This window comes from Papilio xuthus, unplaced genomic scaffold (genome assembly GCF_000836235.2).
Source record: "Papilio xuthus unplaced genomic scaffold, Pxut_1.1 DF826933.1, whole genome shotgun sequence".
NCBI lineage: Eukaryota > Metazoa > Arthropoda > Insecta > Lepidoptera > Papilionidae > Papilio > Papilio xuthus.
The window spans coordinates 4,330,985-4,347,851 of NW_013531716.1; the positions used below are offsets into that span (position 1 = coordinate 4,330,985).

Consider the following 16,867-nt stretch of genomic DNA (forward strand, 5'->3'; position numbering starts at 1 on the left):
CATGTAATTCTACTTAAGTACATTACATTTATACAATTATGAATTTTGAGTATTTTAGTTTAAATCGAATTTCAGTATTTGTAAGAAATATTTTTTTTCTTTCATGTATGTACATAATGAATTTTCCAAATGAATGCAATGCGAATGATATACAAAGTTCGTTTCATAACAACGTCGAAGTTTGCCCCCATCTGCATCCAGTTGGATGCGTGACGTAACAATAATTAAAAAAGGTAAAATAATTTAATGATAAAAGAAAAATGTTACAATAGTCTGTGCGAGACAGCAGACAGCAATTCATATTATGAATTGTATTATGAGTAAAGTGCAAATATACCTACTTATGATAAACGAAATATTATTTAAACCTCGGTACTTTATTTATTCGAGCTGTATTTGTTCAAGTGTCCGTCTTTTTAACAGAAATCATAAAGGCAATACAGTTTATTTATTCTTTGTTAAGAAAATAACAGATTTAATTTGTGCTAAAAACTTAAATTAGTTTTTTATTTTAATCTTTTAAAACTGTACGAGTGCAATGGTCAAAATTGGTCCGGAAGAAAGCACGAAGATGTAACGTGTACAAAATTTATCATTCAACCTAAATATTTGTTAAATCTTTATATCTTCTAAATAATCTTACAGTTTAGATAAAATATTATCATCAAAGTATTTGTTATGTCGCGTGTCTACATTTAATACGTTTAGTAACAGTAAAACCATAGTGCGAATAGAGTGCAACGAATTGTAAAAGAAAGATAAATTCAAAATCAGGCCAGTAATTTTTTTTTTCGAATCATAACAATGTCCGCTGATGATGCCTTTGAAAAGGTGATCGGTCGGTTTGGGAAATTTCAATCATGGGTTATGTTTTTAATATATATTGGCCGTTTACCTACTGATTTTCAGTTGACAAATGTAGTTTTTATTTTGCCTAGTGTAGAGTACGAATGCACAGATGACCAAGTCTTGAATACAACGAACTATTGTCCGTGCACAAATCCTAAATACGATACGAGCAATGTTGTAGAATCTGTCACTACCACATGGAACTTAATTTGTAACAAAACACAACTGGCTAGCTTTGCACAATCTACGTTGCAGATTGGAATTCTAGCGGGAAGTCTAATCTACGGATATTTATCAGACAGGTAATAAGAGATTTTTTACTTTTAATTAAATCAATAAACTTTCTTTTTCAGTACCATATTACCATACAGCACCAGTTGTAGGCGTTTTTATGCAAAAAAAATAAAGGTAACTGGTAGTCGACGTAAAGAATATGAAACAATAGAAGTCAAAAAATATATAAAAATTTCGCCATTTTTGTAGAATAGTAGGGTAAATTACAGACAGGTCAATAATTTTGATTTTCAAAAAAAAATAATAGCACAATAATAATAAAATATTCAAACCATACAATAAATAAGCGCCTTACTTTATATATCAGCAAAAGTACCATTGTAAAAATTGACGAAAGCATATTTTTCAGAGAAAACCTTTGATTAACAATATTTATAATGCAGCAAATTATGTGTGCCAGTGAAAGAGGCTCTCTGCAAACGCTGTTAGTTCTGTGAGAAATGATTTATGCGTAAAAAAAATTGACAAGACATTACAAACAGGATCACGTGTTAATTTTTTTGGGTGCGCTAGTGACCTATCATAATTTAGTCTGACTTTTGCCCACTGGAAAGATAACTTAGACAGCCTATAAATGCATTTTTTACATTTTGAAATTAGCAGCTTGTAAAACTTTTGCTCAAAAATAAAATAAACAAGATAATAATATATCCCATTATTGTTTTAAACAGTGGTAAAGCCTACAACAATAATATTTGTTGTGTGAAAACAGGAGTGCTGTCGAAACAAATTCTTGTGTCTGAGTGTTCGCGTCGAAAGCCTAATTTAGTACACGTTTCGCATTTGCTTAAGCCACTATTTGAACTTGAAAAATACGTGGCATTCAAAGAACCATAATATGAAAAACAATAATGATTTTTTTTATTGTTTTACACAAAGTTCAAAATTTAATGTTGCCTTGGCTCCTTAACTAGGAAGACCTGTATTTAAGGAGCAAAAGTCTTCCCTTACATGTAAATTTTGTAACTATTTGTGTAGAAATAAGGTCGTTTAATGTTAAATTTGTTCGTAAATGTTTTATTTGTAACTGATGTAAAGCGCATCAATAGCAAAGCCTAAACTCTCCTTTGCGATAGTCGCTGACATTGACACACTTGGCGGCCTTCTGCCTGCAATTGCATTAAAATTGTGAGAGCCCAAGGTACTCTATATTAATACGAGTACATATAAATAAGTATATCAACATTCACCTACTGAGATAAAGAGAATTGCTTTTATCGATTTTCTTCAAGTTTATAGAGTTAAGTATTTTTTTTTCTAGTAAAAGGTATCAAACGAGCAACTGGTTTCAGTTGGTTCAGTTCAGTTAAAAAAGTAATTCGACCGATGCCTATAGACATCTCAAACAAATTGTCGATACGTTTCCTACCCTAATTAGACAGGACGTACTGAAAGCGGGTCTTTCCTTTTCCTATACACCGACTTCCGCCGTGTCGAATTCTTAATAGGAAAGGAAAGACGGCAGAAATTAGGCCTTCGGAATCTCACACTTTTCAGGCGCCGCAACTTGTACTTTGACTTTAAGATAGGCATGAATCAGAATACTTATATCTTCTGATGTTGTAGTTTTAGCTTCGAGCCAGTCCATGCATGGAATAGAAGTTGTTGTATTGTTAAATACCACCTCACTATTTAGTCTTTTTACACATGTCCAACTAACATATTTTAGAAGGATGCATTTATACCCTGCGGCATTTATACCTTATAGGCTGCGACTGCCATATATGCACAAAATAGGCGTAAAACAACAACTCAAAGGGTATGGCGTTGTTTAATATCATACACAAGGAATAACAAAACATACCTACACCTAGAACTTCGTCCATTAAAAAGATTTCTCTCTACATTTCAGATATGGCCGTAAAATAACAACCCTAACCGCACTTATTAGCAACGTTATATTCATAATAATGTCCGGAGTAGTTCCAGACCTTTGGATGTTCCTCGTTTGTCGCTTTTTAATCGGCACCGCAGTTGGTGGGACAATGCTTTGCTCTTACATTCTTATGGTAGAATTGAGCGGTACATCGTTCAGACCGTATCTGACGGGGCTTACGGAAATGGCATACGTTACGGCGTCAATAATTCAGCCAATGCTAGCTTATTATGTTCGAGAGTGGCGATATCTACAAATGGTGACGTCAGTGCCCTGGGTGTTTGTTATAATATATTATTGGCTATTACCAGAATCCCCTCGCTGGCTGCTCACTATGGGAAAGAAACAAGAGGCTATAAATGTGTTGACAAAGATTGCTAAATGGTAATAAGCTAAATTGGCTACTATTTTTGTTAATTGATGAAAAGACTTCGTAAATTCGTTTATTAATTTCAAATTTCCGTAAAAAACGGTTTTGGCAGACAGACGGACGGACAACAAAGTGATCCTATAAAGGTTTCGTTTTTTCCTTTCGAGATAAGGCACCCTAAAAAGTATACCAATAATCCATTGCAAAATATCAATATTTTTGTGTTATCTTTATAATTTTTAGAATCATAGTAATTAAACTCAAATAAGAACTGTCTTAAAAATACGAAATTATTTTATTTTATTTCAATTTCAGGAATAATAGACCTACTGAAAATATTGGAGCAATAATAGATAAGATCCAAGAACATTCCTTGAATCATAATAAACAAAATCACAGCTCGTATTTGGATTTATTTAAAACGACAAGATTAAGAATTTATACAATTGTAATGGCTCTGGTTTGGTTTTGTTGTGGTCATACATTTTTCGGTATTAACCAATACATCGGTAGACTACAAGGCAATTTCTATTTCAATGTAATGCTATCAGGATTGTTTCTTTTACCTGGAGTAGTTCTTAACATACTTTCGTGTTTATTTCTTCAAAGAAAGATTGGCGTTATAGCAAGTTTTCTAATAGCAGCAGTATCTTTAACTGTTTTTATATTTATTCCAAGCAACGCTTATACAATGTCTCTAGTGTTTGCTGTTTTCGGTCAAATGGGAGCTTATATGGCGTTTATTCAAATATATTTGTATACATCAGAAGTATTTCCAACTGTTGTCAGAAATTCTGCTATGGGATTCGCTTCAATGAGTGCAAGAGTCGGAGGTTTTGCTGCACCATTTGTAGTCAACATTGGTATAGAGTGGGCTTCTATTACAATTTTTAGTACCGTGGCTTTAGTTGCAGGATTTTTATGCTTCTTATTACCAGACACTAAAGACACAGTACTATTGAATACAATTCAACAAACTGAACAGTCAGAGAGAAAAATTAAATCTTAATACATTTTTTTCTTTTCGTTTCATTCATTAAATCATGCTTATATTTAAAATGCAATATTTGCTTATTATATATTTTATGGTCCGTGGGGTGGAAGCCTGATCATTCATCACCTTATTTTAGACACCAGTCCCTTTTCACAGGGGAAAATAAAGCTATTTTATTTTTTTTATTTTAATGTAAGCAAGTCTTTTGTACATATATGTGAATTAATAAATTTGTTGTAAAATTATTGTGATTTATTATTAATAAGAATATATGAATGAAAAACTATTCGTTATTTAAAATGTTATGTAAAAAAAATCTGTTGGAACGCATTATATTAAATATAAAAATAGTAAAAACTTACTGTATCATCTTAAAATGTTATATAGTATATTTACATACATAGATAGATGACAACGAATAACTTATCATATCAAGTTATCGTAACATTCGCCTACACGACCTTTTGATAGATCGATAATATAACAAGACAAGACGGCTCTGTGTCAAAACTCTTAACTTCTGTCTATCATATCAAGAACTAATTTAATATCTATAGAGTTTGAAACAATTCTATATCCATTCATAAATGTTTAAAGCAGAATTTATAAAATCAAATGATATTATATATCATTACTACACATAATAATTAATAGAGGAATGTTTGAATTTGGAATTTGAAAACAAAACGTTGAACATACATAGACAGAAATGTGTAAATCATATGATAAATGTAATCGTAACTTTCAAACTTAAAAGTTGTAAAGCTTTCTTAAAAGCAAGCTTAATTGTGGCTGGCAGTGGATACAGGGACTTGTTACACGGACAAAAATGCTGCTGACTAATATTTTTTAGTTACTCGTACAATCGTTTTATGTATGAATTATGATTATGTACAAGTATATCTAGATTTTTTTTATCTCAAAAATAAAAGATAAAATATTATCGAAGTAAATAAAGCGTGGAGCTTTAGTTTTAAACCTGTATATGTTTTGAAATTTAACGTAGGAAAGTAGTGAAGCGAAATAATAAAGCTAAATTTTATGTCATGACTACTGAAGATGCAATTGAAAATATTATTGGTCGTTTCGGGTTTTATCAAACATGGGTGTTATTTTTAATTGCAATCGGGCGAGTCCCCGCTGATTTTCAATTGACAAATGTAGTTTACATTTTACCAAAAGTGGATTATGTGTGTCTTGATGAAGGATCTCCTAATATGACTAATTACTGTCCCTGTAAGAATCCTGAGTATGAGACAAGTACTATAGTTGAATCAGTTGTAACAACTTGGAACCTCATCTGCGGCAGTTCTCATCTCGCCAGCTTAGCGCAATCCGTGCTGCAGATAGGAATCCTCACAGGAAGTTTGCTGTATGGATATCTTTCAGACCGGTATGTGCAATGGTATAAATAAACTTGTCATTTATCAGTTGTTACATGGGACAAAATTATTGCTGTATTTCTAGTAAATTTTAAAATATATATAAATTAATTTAGAAGAGACATTGAACCTTTTAGCCACATATTCGAATGAACAAATGTATTTATCTTGTAATTTTGATATATTATCCCATTTGGTTTTTAAAAACACATTAACATACTTAAATTTAAGAAATAATGACTTCTGTGAAGATATTTTAACTTTTTTTTAGATATGGGCGCAAAACCTCAATTTTAATGGCTCTTACCACCGATGTCGTCTTTGTAGTAGCGTCGGCGTTAGTGCCAAACTTTTGGATGTTCCTCGTCCTTCGTTTTCTGATCGGTACATCGGTCGGTGGCACTTTGATATGCAGTTATACTCTTATGGTGGAATTGAGTGGTAAATCGTTTCGACCATATCTGCCAGGATTGACGCAAATAGCATATGCTACAGTTTCTATAGTACATCCGATCATAGCTTATTACGTAAGGGAGTGGAGGTATCTACAGTTAGTGACGTCACTGCCCTGCGTATTCGTGATATCATATAACTGGCTAATGTTGGAATCACCACGATGGCTAATAACCGTAGGAAAGAAAAAAGAAGCTATAGATGTTCTAACAAAGATTGCGAAATGGTAAATATTTTAATTAATAGTGATACAGTGAATCATAATAAATACTAAATTAAATTTGATTTGACTTTCAGGAACAAAAGACCGACTGAAAATATTGCCTCAATTATTTATGCAGCTGAAGAGCATAAAACGAATAAAGAAGAACCAAAATACGGATCTTATTTAGATTTGTTTTCAACACCGAAAATGAAAATGTACTCATTAATAATTGCCTGCGTTTGGTTTTGCTGCGGGAACACATTTTATGGGATCAATCAATATATCGGAAGACTACAGGGAAATTTTTATCTTAACATATTTCTTTTTGGAGTTTTTCATATTCCTCCATTATTTTTCAATGTTCTTGTATCATTATATATTAAGAGAAAAATTGGTGTTATTGGCAGTTTCTCAATATCGGCTATTGCCTTGATTATATTTATATACATTCCCAGTGATTTAGAATATTTATCTCTAGCCTTTGCTATTCTAGGTCATATTGGTTCGAATATGGCATTTGGTCAAATGTATTTGTTTACTTCAGAAGTATTTCCAACAGTTGTAAGAAATTCCGCTTTAGGATTTGCATCAATGTTTTCAAGATTTGGTGGTTTTGTTGCCCCTTTTGTGGTGAATATTGGTATAGAGTGGATATCTGTGGCAATATTTAGTGGTGTTACGTTAATTGCAGCATTCTTTTGCTTTTTCCTCCCTGACACAAAGGATAAAGTATTATTAAACACAATTGAACAAGCTGAAAAGTTAACTGATGATAAATAGGTATCTTTTACATTACGAAAAGGTTCTGCGTACACGTTTTTGTTTAGTTACTAAAATGGTTGGTACTGTATTCTTTTTTATATTATAACTTCTCATCTTTTACTTAAAAACTAAACAGATAAATGTAGTTGCTGCAAATATAATATATAACACTAATAATTACCATGCATAAGTTTTATACGAAATCAATGTTATAGGTAAATCGTGATATTTTTATAACAATAACATAATTTTAATAAAAATAATATTTTTAAAGATACTTTTTAATACGAACCTGCAATCCTGAATCATCTATAAAAATACATATTATATTAACCTAAACTTTTTGTAAAATTACGTAGCGCGTACAGAATTAATTGTGTGATCCAATTATTGGTCATATTCATTATTATTTGATATTTGGCTGTGATTCAGGTTGACCTTTCACAAAAAAAAAAATTGTATATACATTTATGGTAGGAGCAATGTTTGTGAAGGCATCGAGAAAAATAATTAAAACAAATTAAACGTGCCATGTTTTTTATTTATATTAAAAACTAAAATTTTTACAATGTTTGGCAATAAAGGAGAATTCACAGCTAAATTGAGTAAATCTTAACAATACTTAGGTGCTCAACTGCAAAAATCAAACTACTTGAGTTATAAACTTTTTTTTTCTAAAATTTTATACTGAACATTTTGAAAGCCACCAAAATACCAGGTGACAAATATGAAAAGAATGCTATGATACACGACCCAAAACTGAAATAAAACACTGCTCAAAATATAATACAAGAAAAAAATATCAATAAATGTCCAAAAAACAAAACACAATTTGGCTTTTCTCAGAGAACTTGCTCCGTATTCCATAGGCGTGTGGCCCGTTATGGCGTCTATAAATACACCTAATTAACAAAGAGAAATATTCTTAGACAAAACAAATACAACATTTTTATAGCGTGACTGGGAATATAAAACTCCTCACCAATTCTGCAATAGCAGAAAAATATGCTACTAATTTTGTTGCGTACGTAATGTACTAAAGATGGCAATTGGGGCTGCCCCACGGCAAGTTTTCTATTTTCCTGGTCAGAAACTTTACCTACATATGGTTAAGTAACTAAAGATGTAAGGGACCAAAATTTCCCCACTCCACGATTAACACGTAATTTTCATGTGAATTCATGAAATAAAATATAGTTTTGATTACATAATAATTACTAATATTACAAAGTACATACGTATGATTTTATAGCAATATCTATATGACTTTATGAATGAATATTAATTTATGTATAATACATATGTTGATTATAGTAAGTTGATTCGGTGGTATGGATTTAAGGCTTAACACTCCATGGTGGGTCCATTTAGATTTCTGTAGGAGTTTATATCTCTTTATCTTATAGTATGCTGTATACTGTCAGTCAACTATATCTTGTCTTGACATTTTATCTGCGCAACCCAATTCACGTGTTCTGTAAATTATCTCTAAGGCCCTTCGTACACAACGAAGACGACGTGGAACAGACGACTCGCGTCGTCTATTTAACGTTGTGTGTAAGGAACGCGCGACACGATACTCGAGACGCAAGGATACAATATAAGTTTCGAAGATTTTCGTTGCATTGTGTACGAATGGGCTTAGCTGTCCATTCAATTCTTTATATCTTATCGTATCGTATTACATTAGATTATGTAAAGTGATAAAGAAGAAAACCTCCTATATATAAATATATAGCTTTACAAAAAAAAAGTAATGATAAAACAACAATGACAATGCAGAAATAGTTTAAAAGTTAACTTTAGGTAAAGTGAGATGAAGGGAATCGAGGTTCTGTTTTAGCGACCATACTCAGAATCATATAATTTGATGATTCTCTATAACTATAATATAAAGAAACCTAGCGCATGATCATAGTTTCACCTCATGTCTAGCTTAGAAAGGAACTTTGGTATTACCATTCGAATGAAATTTTCTAAGACTGTTTTCTTTATCCTGCCATCGTTCATTTAACCAAATCTTGATATCTTCTTCATTTATAGGGATTTCTTCTATGGAATACCTATAAATAATGTATACTGTCAAACCTCTGTATTTGCAATCCTGTTAACCGATGATTCACAATTCGCGGACATGAAATTGCAGGCATATTTCGAATTAACACCAAAATATGTGATATCGGTATTCGTGGCTTATTACCTAACCCCTATCTTACAGTATTATTGTAAATATAATTTGATTACCGTTTGAAATGGAAGAAAACTTCCAGAGGTAATTTTCCACGTAATAGATCAAGTTCATTGACCGGGTTATCGTAGGCTACAGTGACGTCATATACGGAGTTGAGACCGGAGCTGCGCAGTCGGGAACAGAGGGCTACCCACCCCTTAGTGCGTGGATGTAGGACATACTCGTAACACTGAAAGATACAGGTAAATATTATTACCTGTCGTACCCAGATTCGTTAAGTGGTTACTGATACTCTTAGTGTAGGTATGTATATGTAGAACGAAAATTCTACTAAACGATATATAAAACTCTAATTGTTAACAAGTATCAGTAGCTTCTTTAAATAAGTAAATACCTCGAGACTATTATATTACCTAACTTTAATAAAGTCATTGTACTAATTCAAAATAACCAAAGATACAAGGATGTTTAAATAGTAGAACTGGGTGTTTTTGTTAGATGGTTCTACAAATAATTTTGCAAAACTGAAGTCAGAAAACTTACCAACACGTATTTAAAGTTATGTATAGTAAAATGTTTTACCTGTAAATTATTAGCTTCGGCAAATTTTCTGCTGCGGCGTTTATTATCTTCGCTAAGGTCAGTGCCCTCCGGGAACAGTACGATGCGGTTCCTACATTCAAGTTTATTGTAATAATCAACGAATTGTGATAAATTCACTTGATCCTCTTGCCAGTTGCGTCTTACATACAGGAAATAATTTAATTGCATTATCCAACCTAAAAAAATGTTATAGTAATTGCTCTTAGATATAGATATAAAATTCTTCTAATCCTTTTTTGGAAAATAATATTTATTTTATAATACTAATTTACGTTCTGATTCTCAAAAACATGACAGTCTGTTCGATCAACATACCTGTTAATTTGCTCGGAATCAAATTAATTACAAGCGCACAATCTAACAACACAAATTATGTGTAACAATAAACGAGAATATAATCGTAATTTATATTAATTAACCATAAACATACATAAAATTGTAATTAGAATAATGTCACCAATCGAATAGAGGCTTTAACTTACCCATACCAGGGACAATTTTTATTTCATCCTTTAGAACAAATTTTGTTCTTGATTTACCACCACAAATAATATCAAATATGGCGTTAGTGTCTTTATTTTCAATATTCTCAATTCTTTGGTCGGCAACAGGCTTACTGGCATGATATAAAGCGAGCCAAGTGTAGTTCCAATCCACACGAGTTCGATGATTCATAATTATTATTGTATTTTCATTTGGATTTACGTAATCGCCAAAGCAACGTATACGAGTATGGTAACACCATTGAAATAGAGCCTGAAAGGGTCAATACTTTTTCAGTGTGATTTGAATATTTTTGTATAATTTAGATGTACTATTTTTAAAGTTAATATTTTCTATTACTACGACTATAATTGTAAGAAAATTCATAGACTCTTACTCCTTTAACAACTTACCACGGGGTAGAGTTCCCATAGTGAAAACAAAACATCGACAACTTTTCTGTACAGGCTATGATTAAGAAACATTAAGTACATAACAGGACAATAAAGGACGTAAAACCCTGCAATTAAAAAATCTGAATTTAACTTGCATGCAGAACCATTTTCCACAATGAACATGTAAAAGGTTTTGTTTGTTGAATAAAAAATGTTTAAGGTACTGAGTTCAATATCAATAATAAATTGCTATTTTAGGAATATTAATTAAGTAACTTACCAGAAAGAATTGTATAATACCAAGCACCACATATCGCCACGCCTAACGCCATGACCACTTTAAAACTGACTTAGGACTTCGGGAAGCCACAAACGCGGCAATGGATTAGAAACCCTACATGACCCAGTAAACCTTTAATAATCTTATGCTTATTCCTATACTAAAGTTTAATTCTTTTGTCATCGTGAATTTTCTTTTAAATGATTTCTGACGCAGCGCTACACGTTTTCCATTTCAGAATAATAAAACAATTATCGCTTTCAACGAAATCAATGAAAGTTTACTTAAAATAAATCTTTTAATTATGTCAAGAAAACCACTTTCTACAATAAATAAAAAAGTTATATTTCTAAATAAAATAATAGACTAATAAAAATCATGTCAATTCTTCTGCAACGGTTATATTTTGATTTTGATTACGACCAAGAGCTTCGCCCTCTTCTATTGTCATTGGTAACTCGCAGTTCTTTGTTTCTGGGAGCAATAAACACAATACAGCGGAGATGAGAGGAAAGATTCCAAAGGCTACCGGAGCACACCAAATTCCAAAGGGTCTCAATCCAGCGACGAACGGTGCAATCATTGAACCTACGCGAGCCATCATCGAACATATACCAATTGCAGCATTACGCACTACCGTAGGAAACATTTCGGAACAGTATAGATACACGACGATAAATACCATGAACGTAAAGAATACGCCGGTACAGCCTAGCACGATTGAAATTGTACCCTCTGGGACGAATGCAATTAATATCAAGCATATACTGCTAGCTAACTCCGAAGCGATGACCAAAGTTTTCCTTTTCAAAAACCTAATAAGTGGAATAGATACGAAACACGAGCAGAGCGCGACGCTGCCGCTAGCAATTACGTTCGTGTAAATATCTCCAGTGAGATGACTGATGTAGTGGGCAACGCCGTAGAAACAGTAGCTGCAGACGAGCCATAAAAATGCCATTATCAAAATATTTCTTCGCATGTTAGGAGTTCTGAATAAGTCCAATATTGAACCGCGCTTCATCCTTGCAGATTTATGTTCCATTTGATATAACTCTGTCATTGTTGGGATTTCATCTGTAGGTAGATTATTGCTGGAATAAATAATAGCTTGGTTCATAGTTGATATTCGTAAATAAATTATATAATTCAGTGATAAAACGTATTCAACTCACAATTTTGCGACCCGTTCCATTAAAGCAATCGCTTTTGATGATTTATTAATAGCTAAGAGCCATCGAGGCGATTCTGGTAAAATGCAAATATAGAAAAGAAGAATCATGTTTACTACAGATATCGCTAATTGTAGATGCGTGTAATCTCTGATGTAATATCCAAATAGAGCCAGTGCGATATGACCCATAGTGAATGGGACATGAAATAACGCCGACAACGCATCTCTATACATAACACCAACGTATTCCATGAGTAGGACAAATCCGATCACCATTATTCCTCCAACAGATATTCCCAAAAACATTCTGATTATTGTGAAACTCCAAAAATCGGGAAGAAAAGAAGCAACAATACCAGTCAGCGATTCCATAACTACTGCAAAAATTAAAGTTTTTCTTCTGCCATATCTGAAAAACAATACATTTTAAGGAATCAATTCGTAAAAATGCAAGTGGGTTAGCTGACGTTATCTGACTCTACATTCTCCTCCTGTGATTCGATAAATCGATCATCGTAAATTTTACTGTCGGAAAATCTGTCGTATGACGCTTAGCAATAATTTAACAGCTTAATTAAATAATGTAATCAGACAATACATTTTTGATAAAAATCTTTCAACAATTTGCTTAAATTTTAAAAGATTTTAAGAATGACAGCGAAAATAGACTTGAGTGAACTTGCCTATCGGAAGCTGCACCGAATATCAAACTGCCAATGAGAACACCAAATTGGAAAACTGTCTGCGTGAAGTCTTTAAGCCAAGAATCTTTGCAAATTAAATGCCACTCTGTTATAATTGTTCTTTTAAATAAAGTTGTATTATAAATTGGATTATCGCAGCATTCACTTTCATCCGGACACGTGAACTGGGTCGGAGGAGCCAGAAATATAATAGCCATTTGATGCAAACCAACACCAAATTTATTAACGAGAATAATGAAAGTTAGCCATAGATGATACTTCCCGAAGTTACCAATTAAATTGTTTATCAGCACCATGTTATTAGAAGTTTCATTACAAAAAAGTCTGCTTATGACATCATATAAAGGAATACTAAAAACTAGATGGCCTCAAAAAAGTGCGACAATTACAGATTAGCAATCGAAGTTTTCAGTGCATTTTATATTTAGAATTCACTTTATAAATCGTACTATAGTAATAAGTATATTGAACACTATTTAACTAATCGCCATTTAGATTAGAGAGTGATAATATCGTAACTTATTGATTGAGTCTTCGAAAGTTGATATTAGGCGAAATATTACCAAATTCATAGCTGGTGAATTTAACTAAAACCAATAACAATTTACTCGCACTCTATATAAACTCAATACTCACAAGTCCCCAAGCTTTTATGTACCAATTATGGTGTAAGTACTAAGAATTAAAACAACTTTTAACGAACATTTTATTACTTCCAAACTCAACAATATCGACTCACAATTTTCTGTTATACTTATAGTTTGTGATATAATTATAACAAAATACGTATAAAAATTAAATATTATAATATTAAATACAATTTCACACCTCAAAAAGTGTATTTTTTCATCAAGTATTATAACATATGTTTGAATGTATTTAATCGTACACAAATATTGGTGAATATAAAACTATTATTTCTTTGGTTTATTAGCGATATTTTTGCCGAAATTTTCACCTTCTTCTAGAGTCGTCAATAATTCGCAGTCTTTTGTTTCTGGTAAAAGAAACGTCACCCAGCACGCTACGAGCGGTAGAATAGCAAAAGCAAGAGGCGGCAGCCAGTGCGCGATGTCTGCACCGTTTATTACGAAAGGAGCCACCATTGACCCAACACGTGCCATCATTGATGAAAATCCAACAGCTGCATTTCGAACAACCGTAGGAAATAGTTCCGAACAATATAAATAAACAACAACGAACACAATAAAGCTGGATACGACACCTGTGCACGCCAAGATAACAGATAAATTACCTTCAGGTACAAACATTAGTGCAAATAAACACGCGGCACATAAAAAATGAAATAATACAACGACAGTCTTCCTGGCACATGCCCTCATCAATGGTATCGAAGTGAAAGCGCCGAAAAGCGCCACACCTCCACTGGCCGCCACATTGATAAATATATTACCACTCAAATGTCCAACGTACTGGGTGACTCCGTAAAAACAATAACTGCAAGTCATCCAATTAAACGACATACAAATAATATTTCTGCGAAGATTCGGCGTTCGGAACAAATCTGCTAGATTTCCTTTTTGCGCGTTAGGCCCTGTTAGTGTCTTTGCATAGGTCACTACTTCCTTATGAATATCCACCTGTCGTTTGCTTCTGAAATACAAAAAAAAATCAACAATAAACATTTTTTCTTAATTTGCAAATGACATAATAGATGCCGCTATATGCCAACTAACATGAGAGTAAAATAGTAGTCAATCATATGAAGAAAAAAATATATCTCTATCTGTAACCAGAACGCTATGTAAGACAGTACAAAACATTTTTTTGAGTTCTAATATTGCTTTTCTTACAGGTAAAATAAATAATTTCTCCTAAGTAGTAATATCGAAAATCTGGTTTAATAAAAAATTACACTTACATCTTAGCCTCCTTTTTTAAGATGGCTATAGCTTCGTCTGTTCTATTGACAGCTATAAGCCATCTTGCAGATTCTGGTAAAAAGCAAAAGTAACAGAGTGGAATAGCGCTGGGTATAGAAACTACTAGAAGAAATTTTTTGTAGTCCCTATAATAATATGCGATAAGGGGCAGCATCATATGACCTATATTAAATGGCACATGGTATAGGGCTGATATGACATCCCGATTTTTGTTTCCGATGAATTCCATGAGTATCACGAAAGTGGTCACCATGGTTCCACCAACAGCTGAACCGATGAAAATACGTGTTATGCAAAAAAACACGTAATTTGTTGCGTAAGCTGATGCCATGCTCATAGTCAGTTGTATTATAACGGCAACAATACAAGGATTTCTTCTCCCATATCTGAAAAATAATAAAAGAAATACAGATTGCAACTTTCATGCAGGTAGATAGGAGATAGGAGGCAGGTAGGTAGGAGGAGATATAGGTAGACTGTTATATGCACTGACATTCGTCTGTAGGAGATGCGTGGAAAACTCCACTTGTATTTGTTAGTCGTGTTGTCGTGAATATTAAATTCATCCGTGGATTTGCTCTCATATCACGCAATACACTTTAAGAGATTTTTACAAATAAAATAAAAAATATTATACCTATCTGCAGCCATTCCAAAGAATACACTACCAAATAGAACGCCCACTTGGAACAATGTTTGGGTCAAATTTGCCAACCATTTTTTTTTACATATTAAATTCCACTCCATTGTTATAGTGTTGGTAAATACTGACGTATCATAAATAGGTTTAGAACATGGACATGTTTCTGCATTAGTATCTGCACATATGTACGAAACTCTTGGTGCATAAAAAATAACACCCATTTGATTAAAGGCTGTAAAAAATTTGCATAATATGCATAAACAGAATATCCTGAATTGATATCTTCCAAACGTATCAAACATTATGTGGATAGAGCTATTTTGCCGTTGAAGATTTTCTGAAAAGAAATAAAGTTTTAAGCACAACTTTTATTAACCTGCCTTTTCGAACCTAGTCTCGAAGATAGGTCTAGAACCAAAGGCATTTAAAAACTATGTGACTTGGATTCTGCTTCCATTGCACTTAAGACCTTCAGTACGTCTGTTGTTCCGGTTTTGTTATATTATTCATGTGCTGAGAAAACTATTTATAAATAACTCATTTATAATTTTCGTTGTTTTAAGTACGATATTTACCTTTATACAAAATTAATTCGGTAATTCATAGGCGTGAGTTATCAAAGTAATCAGTAAAGACACACTATAATAAATTTCATCGATTTTATGTCGTATGAATAATATTTGAACACTGCAAAATTGAATTTACGAAATACTTAAGTGAGGGTTTGTTTTTAAATACATACTTACAACATATGTGATTACGAATACTTACGAACTACGTGAATAATAAATATTAGCAGCTGATGTTAAACATTTTCCTATGTTACCTTGGGCCTTGAAAAATTTACAAACTTAAAAGTTTGATCTGGCCTTTTGCCAAGGTGTTATACGAACGATACTTGTTTATAAATTTAAACTGTAAGGTTTGAAATAAATAAACTTATTTACCGGTTAATTTAGAAAAACGTCAGTGCAAAGTGTAAATTGACAACATCTTGACATTAAATCGATAACAAAAAGTTTTTTATTAATTTTGTCATATGTCTTATTTATGGTATTTCACATTTCTATATAGAGGAATTAACTTGGCAGAGTCGCCGTTGTCTATCCATGTTTTGTTGTCTGTATGCATGTAATATTGACAAAAACGTATATGTTGCATTTTGTAGCTGACAATGCAATAATAGTAAAAACATACATATTAAATACCCGTAGTTCGCCTACTTCAAGTGAATTGTAATCAAGGAATTTTTCTACTTTTAACATAACATGTACGATTTGGTACCTTAATAAAATGAAAGAAACT

At 32.5% G+C, this 16,867-nt stretch overlaps 5 protein-coding genes across 7 annotated transcripts; 2 read left to right on the forward strand and 3 right to left on the reverse strand.

Annotated features, from left to right (window-relative positions):
- Positions 1–55: 55 nt before the first annotated feature.
- Positions 56–4,579, forward strand: LOC106121953 (organic cation transporter protein-like). Its single transcript, XM_013317789.1, has 3 exons — positions 56–1,151; positions 2,996–3,403; positions 3,705–4,579. The coding sequence occupies exons 1-3, from the start codon at positions 805–807 to the stop codon at positions 4,396–4,398; spliced, it is 1,449 nt and encodes a 482-aa protein (XP_013173243.1). The 5' UTR covers positions 56–804; the 3' UTR covers positions 4,399–4,579.
- A 744-nt stretch (positions 4,580–5,323) lies between these two features.
- Positions 5,324–7,232, forward strand: LOC106121955 (organic cation transporter protein-like). The gene is made up of 3 exons (XM_013317791.1): positions 5,324–5,776; positions 6,037–6,444; positions 6,516–7,232. The coding sequence occupies exons 1-3, from the start codon at positions 5,430–5,432 to the stop codon at positions 7,201–7,203; spliced, it is 1,443 nt and encodes a 480-aa protein (XP_013173245.1). The 5' UTR covers positions 5,324–5,429; the 3' UTR covers positions 7,204–7,232.
- A 479-nt stretch (positions 7,233–7,711) lies between these two features.
- Positions 7,712–11,372, reverse strand: LOC106121959 (lysocardiolipin acyltransferase 1). 2 transcript variants are annotated; one of them, XM_013317797.1, is made up of 7 exons: positions 11,138–11,372; positions 10,876–10,982; positions 10,462–10,735; positions 9,959–10,155; positions 9,430–9,605; positions 9,145–9,248; positions 7,712–8,087 (listed from the first exon to the last, which is right to left on the reverse strand). In XM_013317797.1, exons 1-7 carry the CDS (start codon positions 11,187–11,189, stop codon positions 7,843–7,845), a joined length of 1,155 nt encoding a protein of 384 aa, XP_013173251.1. In that variant the 5' UTR covers positions 11,190–11,372; the 3' UTR covers positions 7,712–7,842. The 2 variants fall into 2 exon arrangements, with proteins under 2 accessions (XP_013173251.1, XP_013173250.1); XM_013317796.1 differs by having other exon boundaries at positions 10,876–11,212.
- Positions 11,373–11,456: 84 nt separating this feature from the next.
- LOC106121954 (organic cation transporter protein) lies at positions 11,457–13,395 on the reverse strand. Its single transcript, XM_013317790.1, has 3 exons — positions 12,995–13,395; positions 12,313–12,720; positions 11,457–12,231 (listed from the first exon to the last, which is right to left on the reverse strand). The coding sequence occupies exons 1-3, from the start codon at positions 13,309–13,311 to the stop codon at positions 11,514–11,516; spliced, it is 1,443 nt and encodes a 480-aa protein (XP_013173244.1). The 5' UTR covers positions 13,312–13,395; the 3' UTR covers positions 11,457–11,513.
- Positions 13,396–13,545: 150 nt separating this feature from the next.
- LOC106121958 (organic cation transporter protein-like) lies at positions 13,546–16,745 on the reverse strand. Of its 2 annotated transcripts, XM_013317793.1 has the most exons (5): positions 16,334–16,745; positions 16,138–16,249; positions 15,557–15,899; positions 14,898–15,305; positions 13,546–14,629 (listed from the first exon to the last, which is right to left on the reverse strand). In XM_013317793.1, exons 3-5 carry the CDS (start codon positions 15,862–15,864, stop codon positions 13,930–13,932), a joined length of 1,416 nt encoding a protein of 471 aa, XP_013173247.1. In that variant the 5' UTR covers positions 15,865–15,899; positions 16,138–16,249; positions 16,334–16,745; the 3' UTR covers positions 13,546–13,929. The 2 variants fall into 2 exon arrangements, with proteins under 2 accessions (XP_013173247.1, XP_013173248.1); XM_013317794.1 differs by lacking the exon at positions 16,138–16,249.
- Between the last annotated feature and the right edge of the window lie 122 nt (positions 16,746–16,867).

Coding starts and splice junctions, on each gene's coding strand:
- LOC106121959 (XM_013317796.1), bottom strand. CDS start 11,040: ATGTTCATTGTGGAAAATGGTTCTGCATGCAAGTTAAATTCAGATTTT. Junction 9,249..9,429: donor GTTTTCTTCCATTTCAAACG/GTAATCAAATTA, acceptor CATTATTTATAG/GTATTCCATAGAAGAAATCC. Junction 8,088..9,144: donor TAGAAAATTTCATTCGAATG/GTAATACCAAAG, acceptor TTTGTTAATTAG/GTGTATTTATAGACGCCATA.
- LOC106121954 (XM_013317790.1), bottom strand. CDS start 13,311: ATGGTGCTGATAAACAATTTAATTGGTAACTTCGGGAAGTATCATCTA. Junction 12,721..12,994: donor TTCGGTGCAGCTTCCGATAG/GCAAGTTCACTC, acceptor ATTGTTTTTCAG/ATATGGCAGAAGAAAAACTT. Junction 12,232..12,312: donor ATGGAACGGGTCGCAAAATT/GTGAGTTGAATA, acceptor TATTTATTCCAG/CAATAATCTACCTACAGATG.
- LOC106121955 (XM_013317791.1), top strand. CDS start 5,430: ATGACTACTGAAGATGCAATTGAAAATATTATTGGTCGTTTCGGGTTT. Junction 5,777..6,036: donor TATGGATATCTTTCAGACCG/GTATGTGCAATG, acceptor ACTTTTTTTTAG/ATATGGGCGCAAAACCTCAA. Junction 6,445..6,515: donor CTAACAAAGATTGCGAAATG/GTAAATATTTTA, acceptor TTTGACTTTCAG/GAACAAAAGACCGACTGAAA.
- LOC106121958 (XM_013317794.1), bottom strand. CDS start 15,864: ATGTTTGATACGTTTGGAAGATATCAATTCAGGATATTCTGTTTATGC. Junction 15,306..15,556: donor TTTGGAATGGCTGCAGATAG/GTATAATATTTT, acceptor ATTATTTTTCAG/ATATGGGAGAAGAAATCCTT. Junction 14,630..14,897: donor TTAAAAAAGGAGGCTAAGAT/GTAAGTGTAATT, acceptor TTTGTATTTCAG/AAGCAAACGACAGGTGGATA.
- LOC106121953 (XM_013317789.1), top strand. CDS start 805: ATGTCCGCTGATGATGCCTTTGAAAAGGTGATCGGTCGGTTTGGGAAA. Junction 1,152..2,995: donor TACGGATATTTATCAGACAG/GTAATAAGAGAT, acceptor TCTACATTTCAG/ATATGGCCGTAAAATAACAA. Junction 3,404..3,704: donor TTGACAAAGATTGCTAAATG/GTAATAAGCTAA, acceptor TTTCAATTTCAG/GAATAATAGACCTACTGAAA.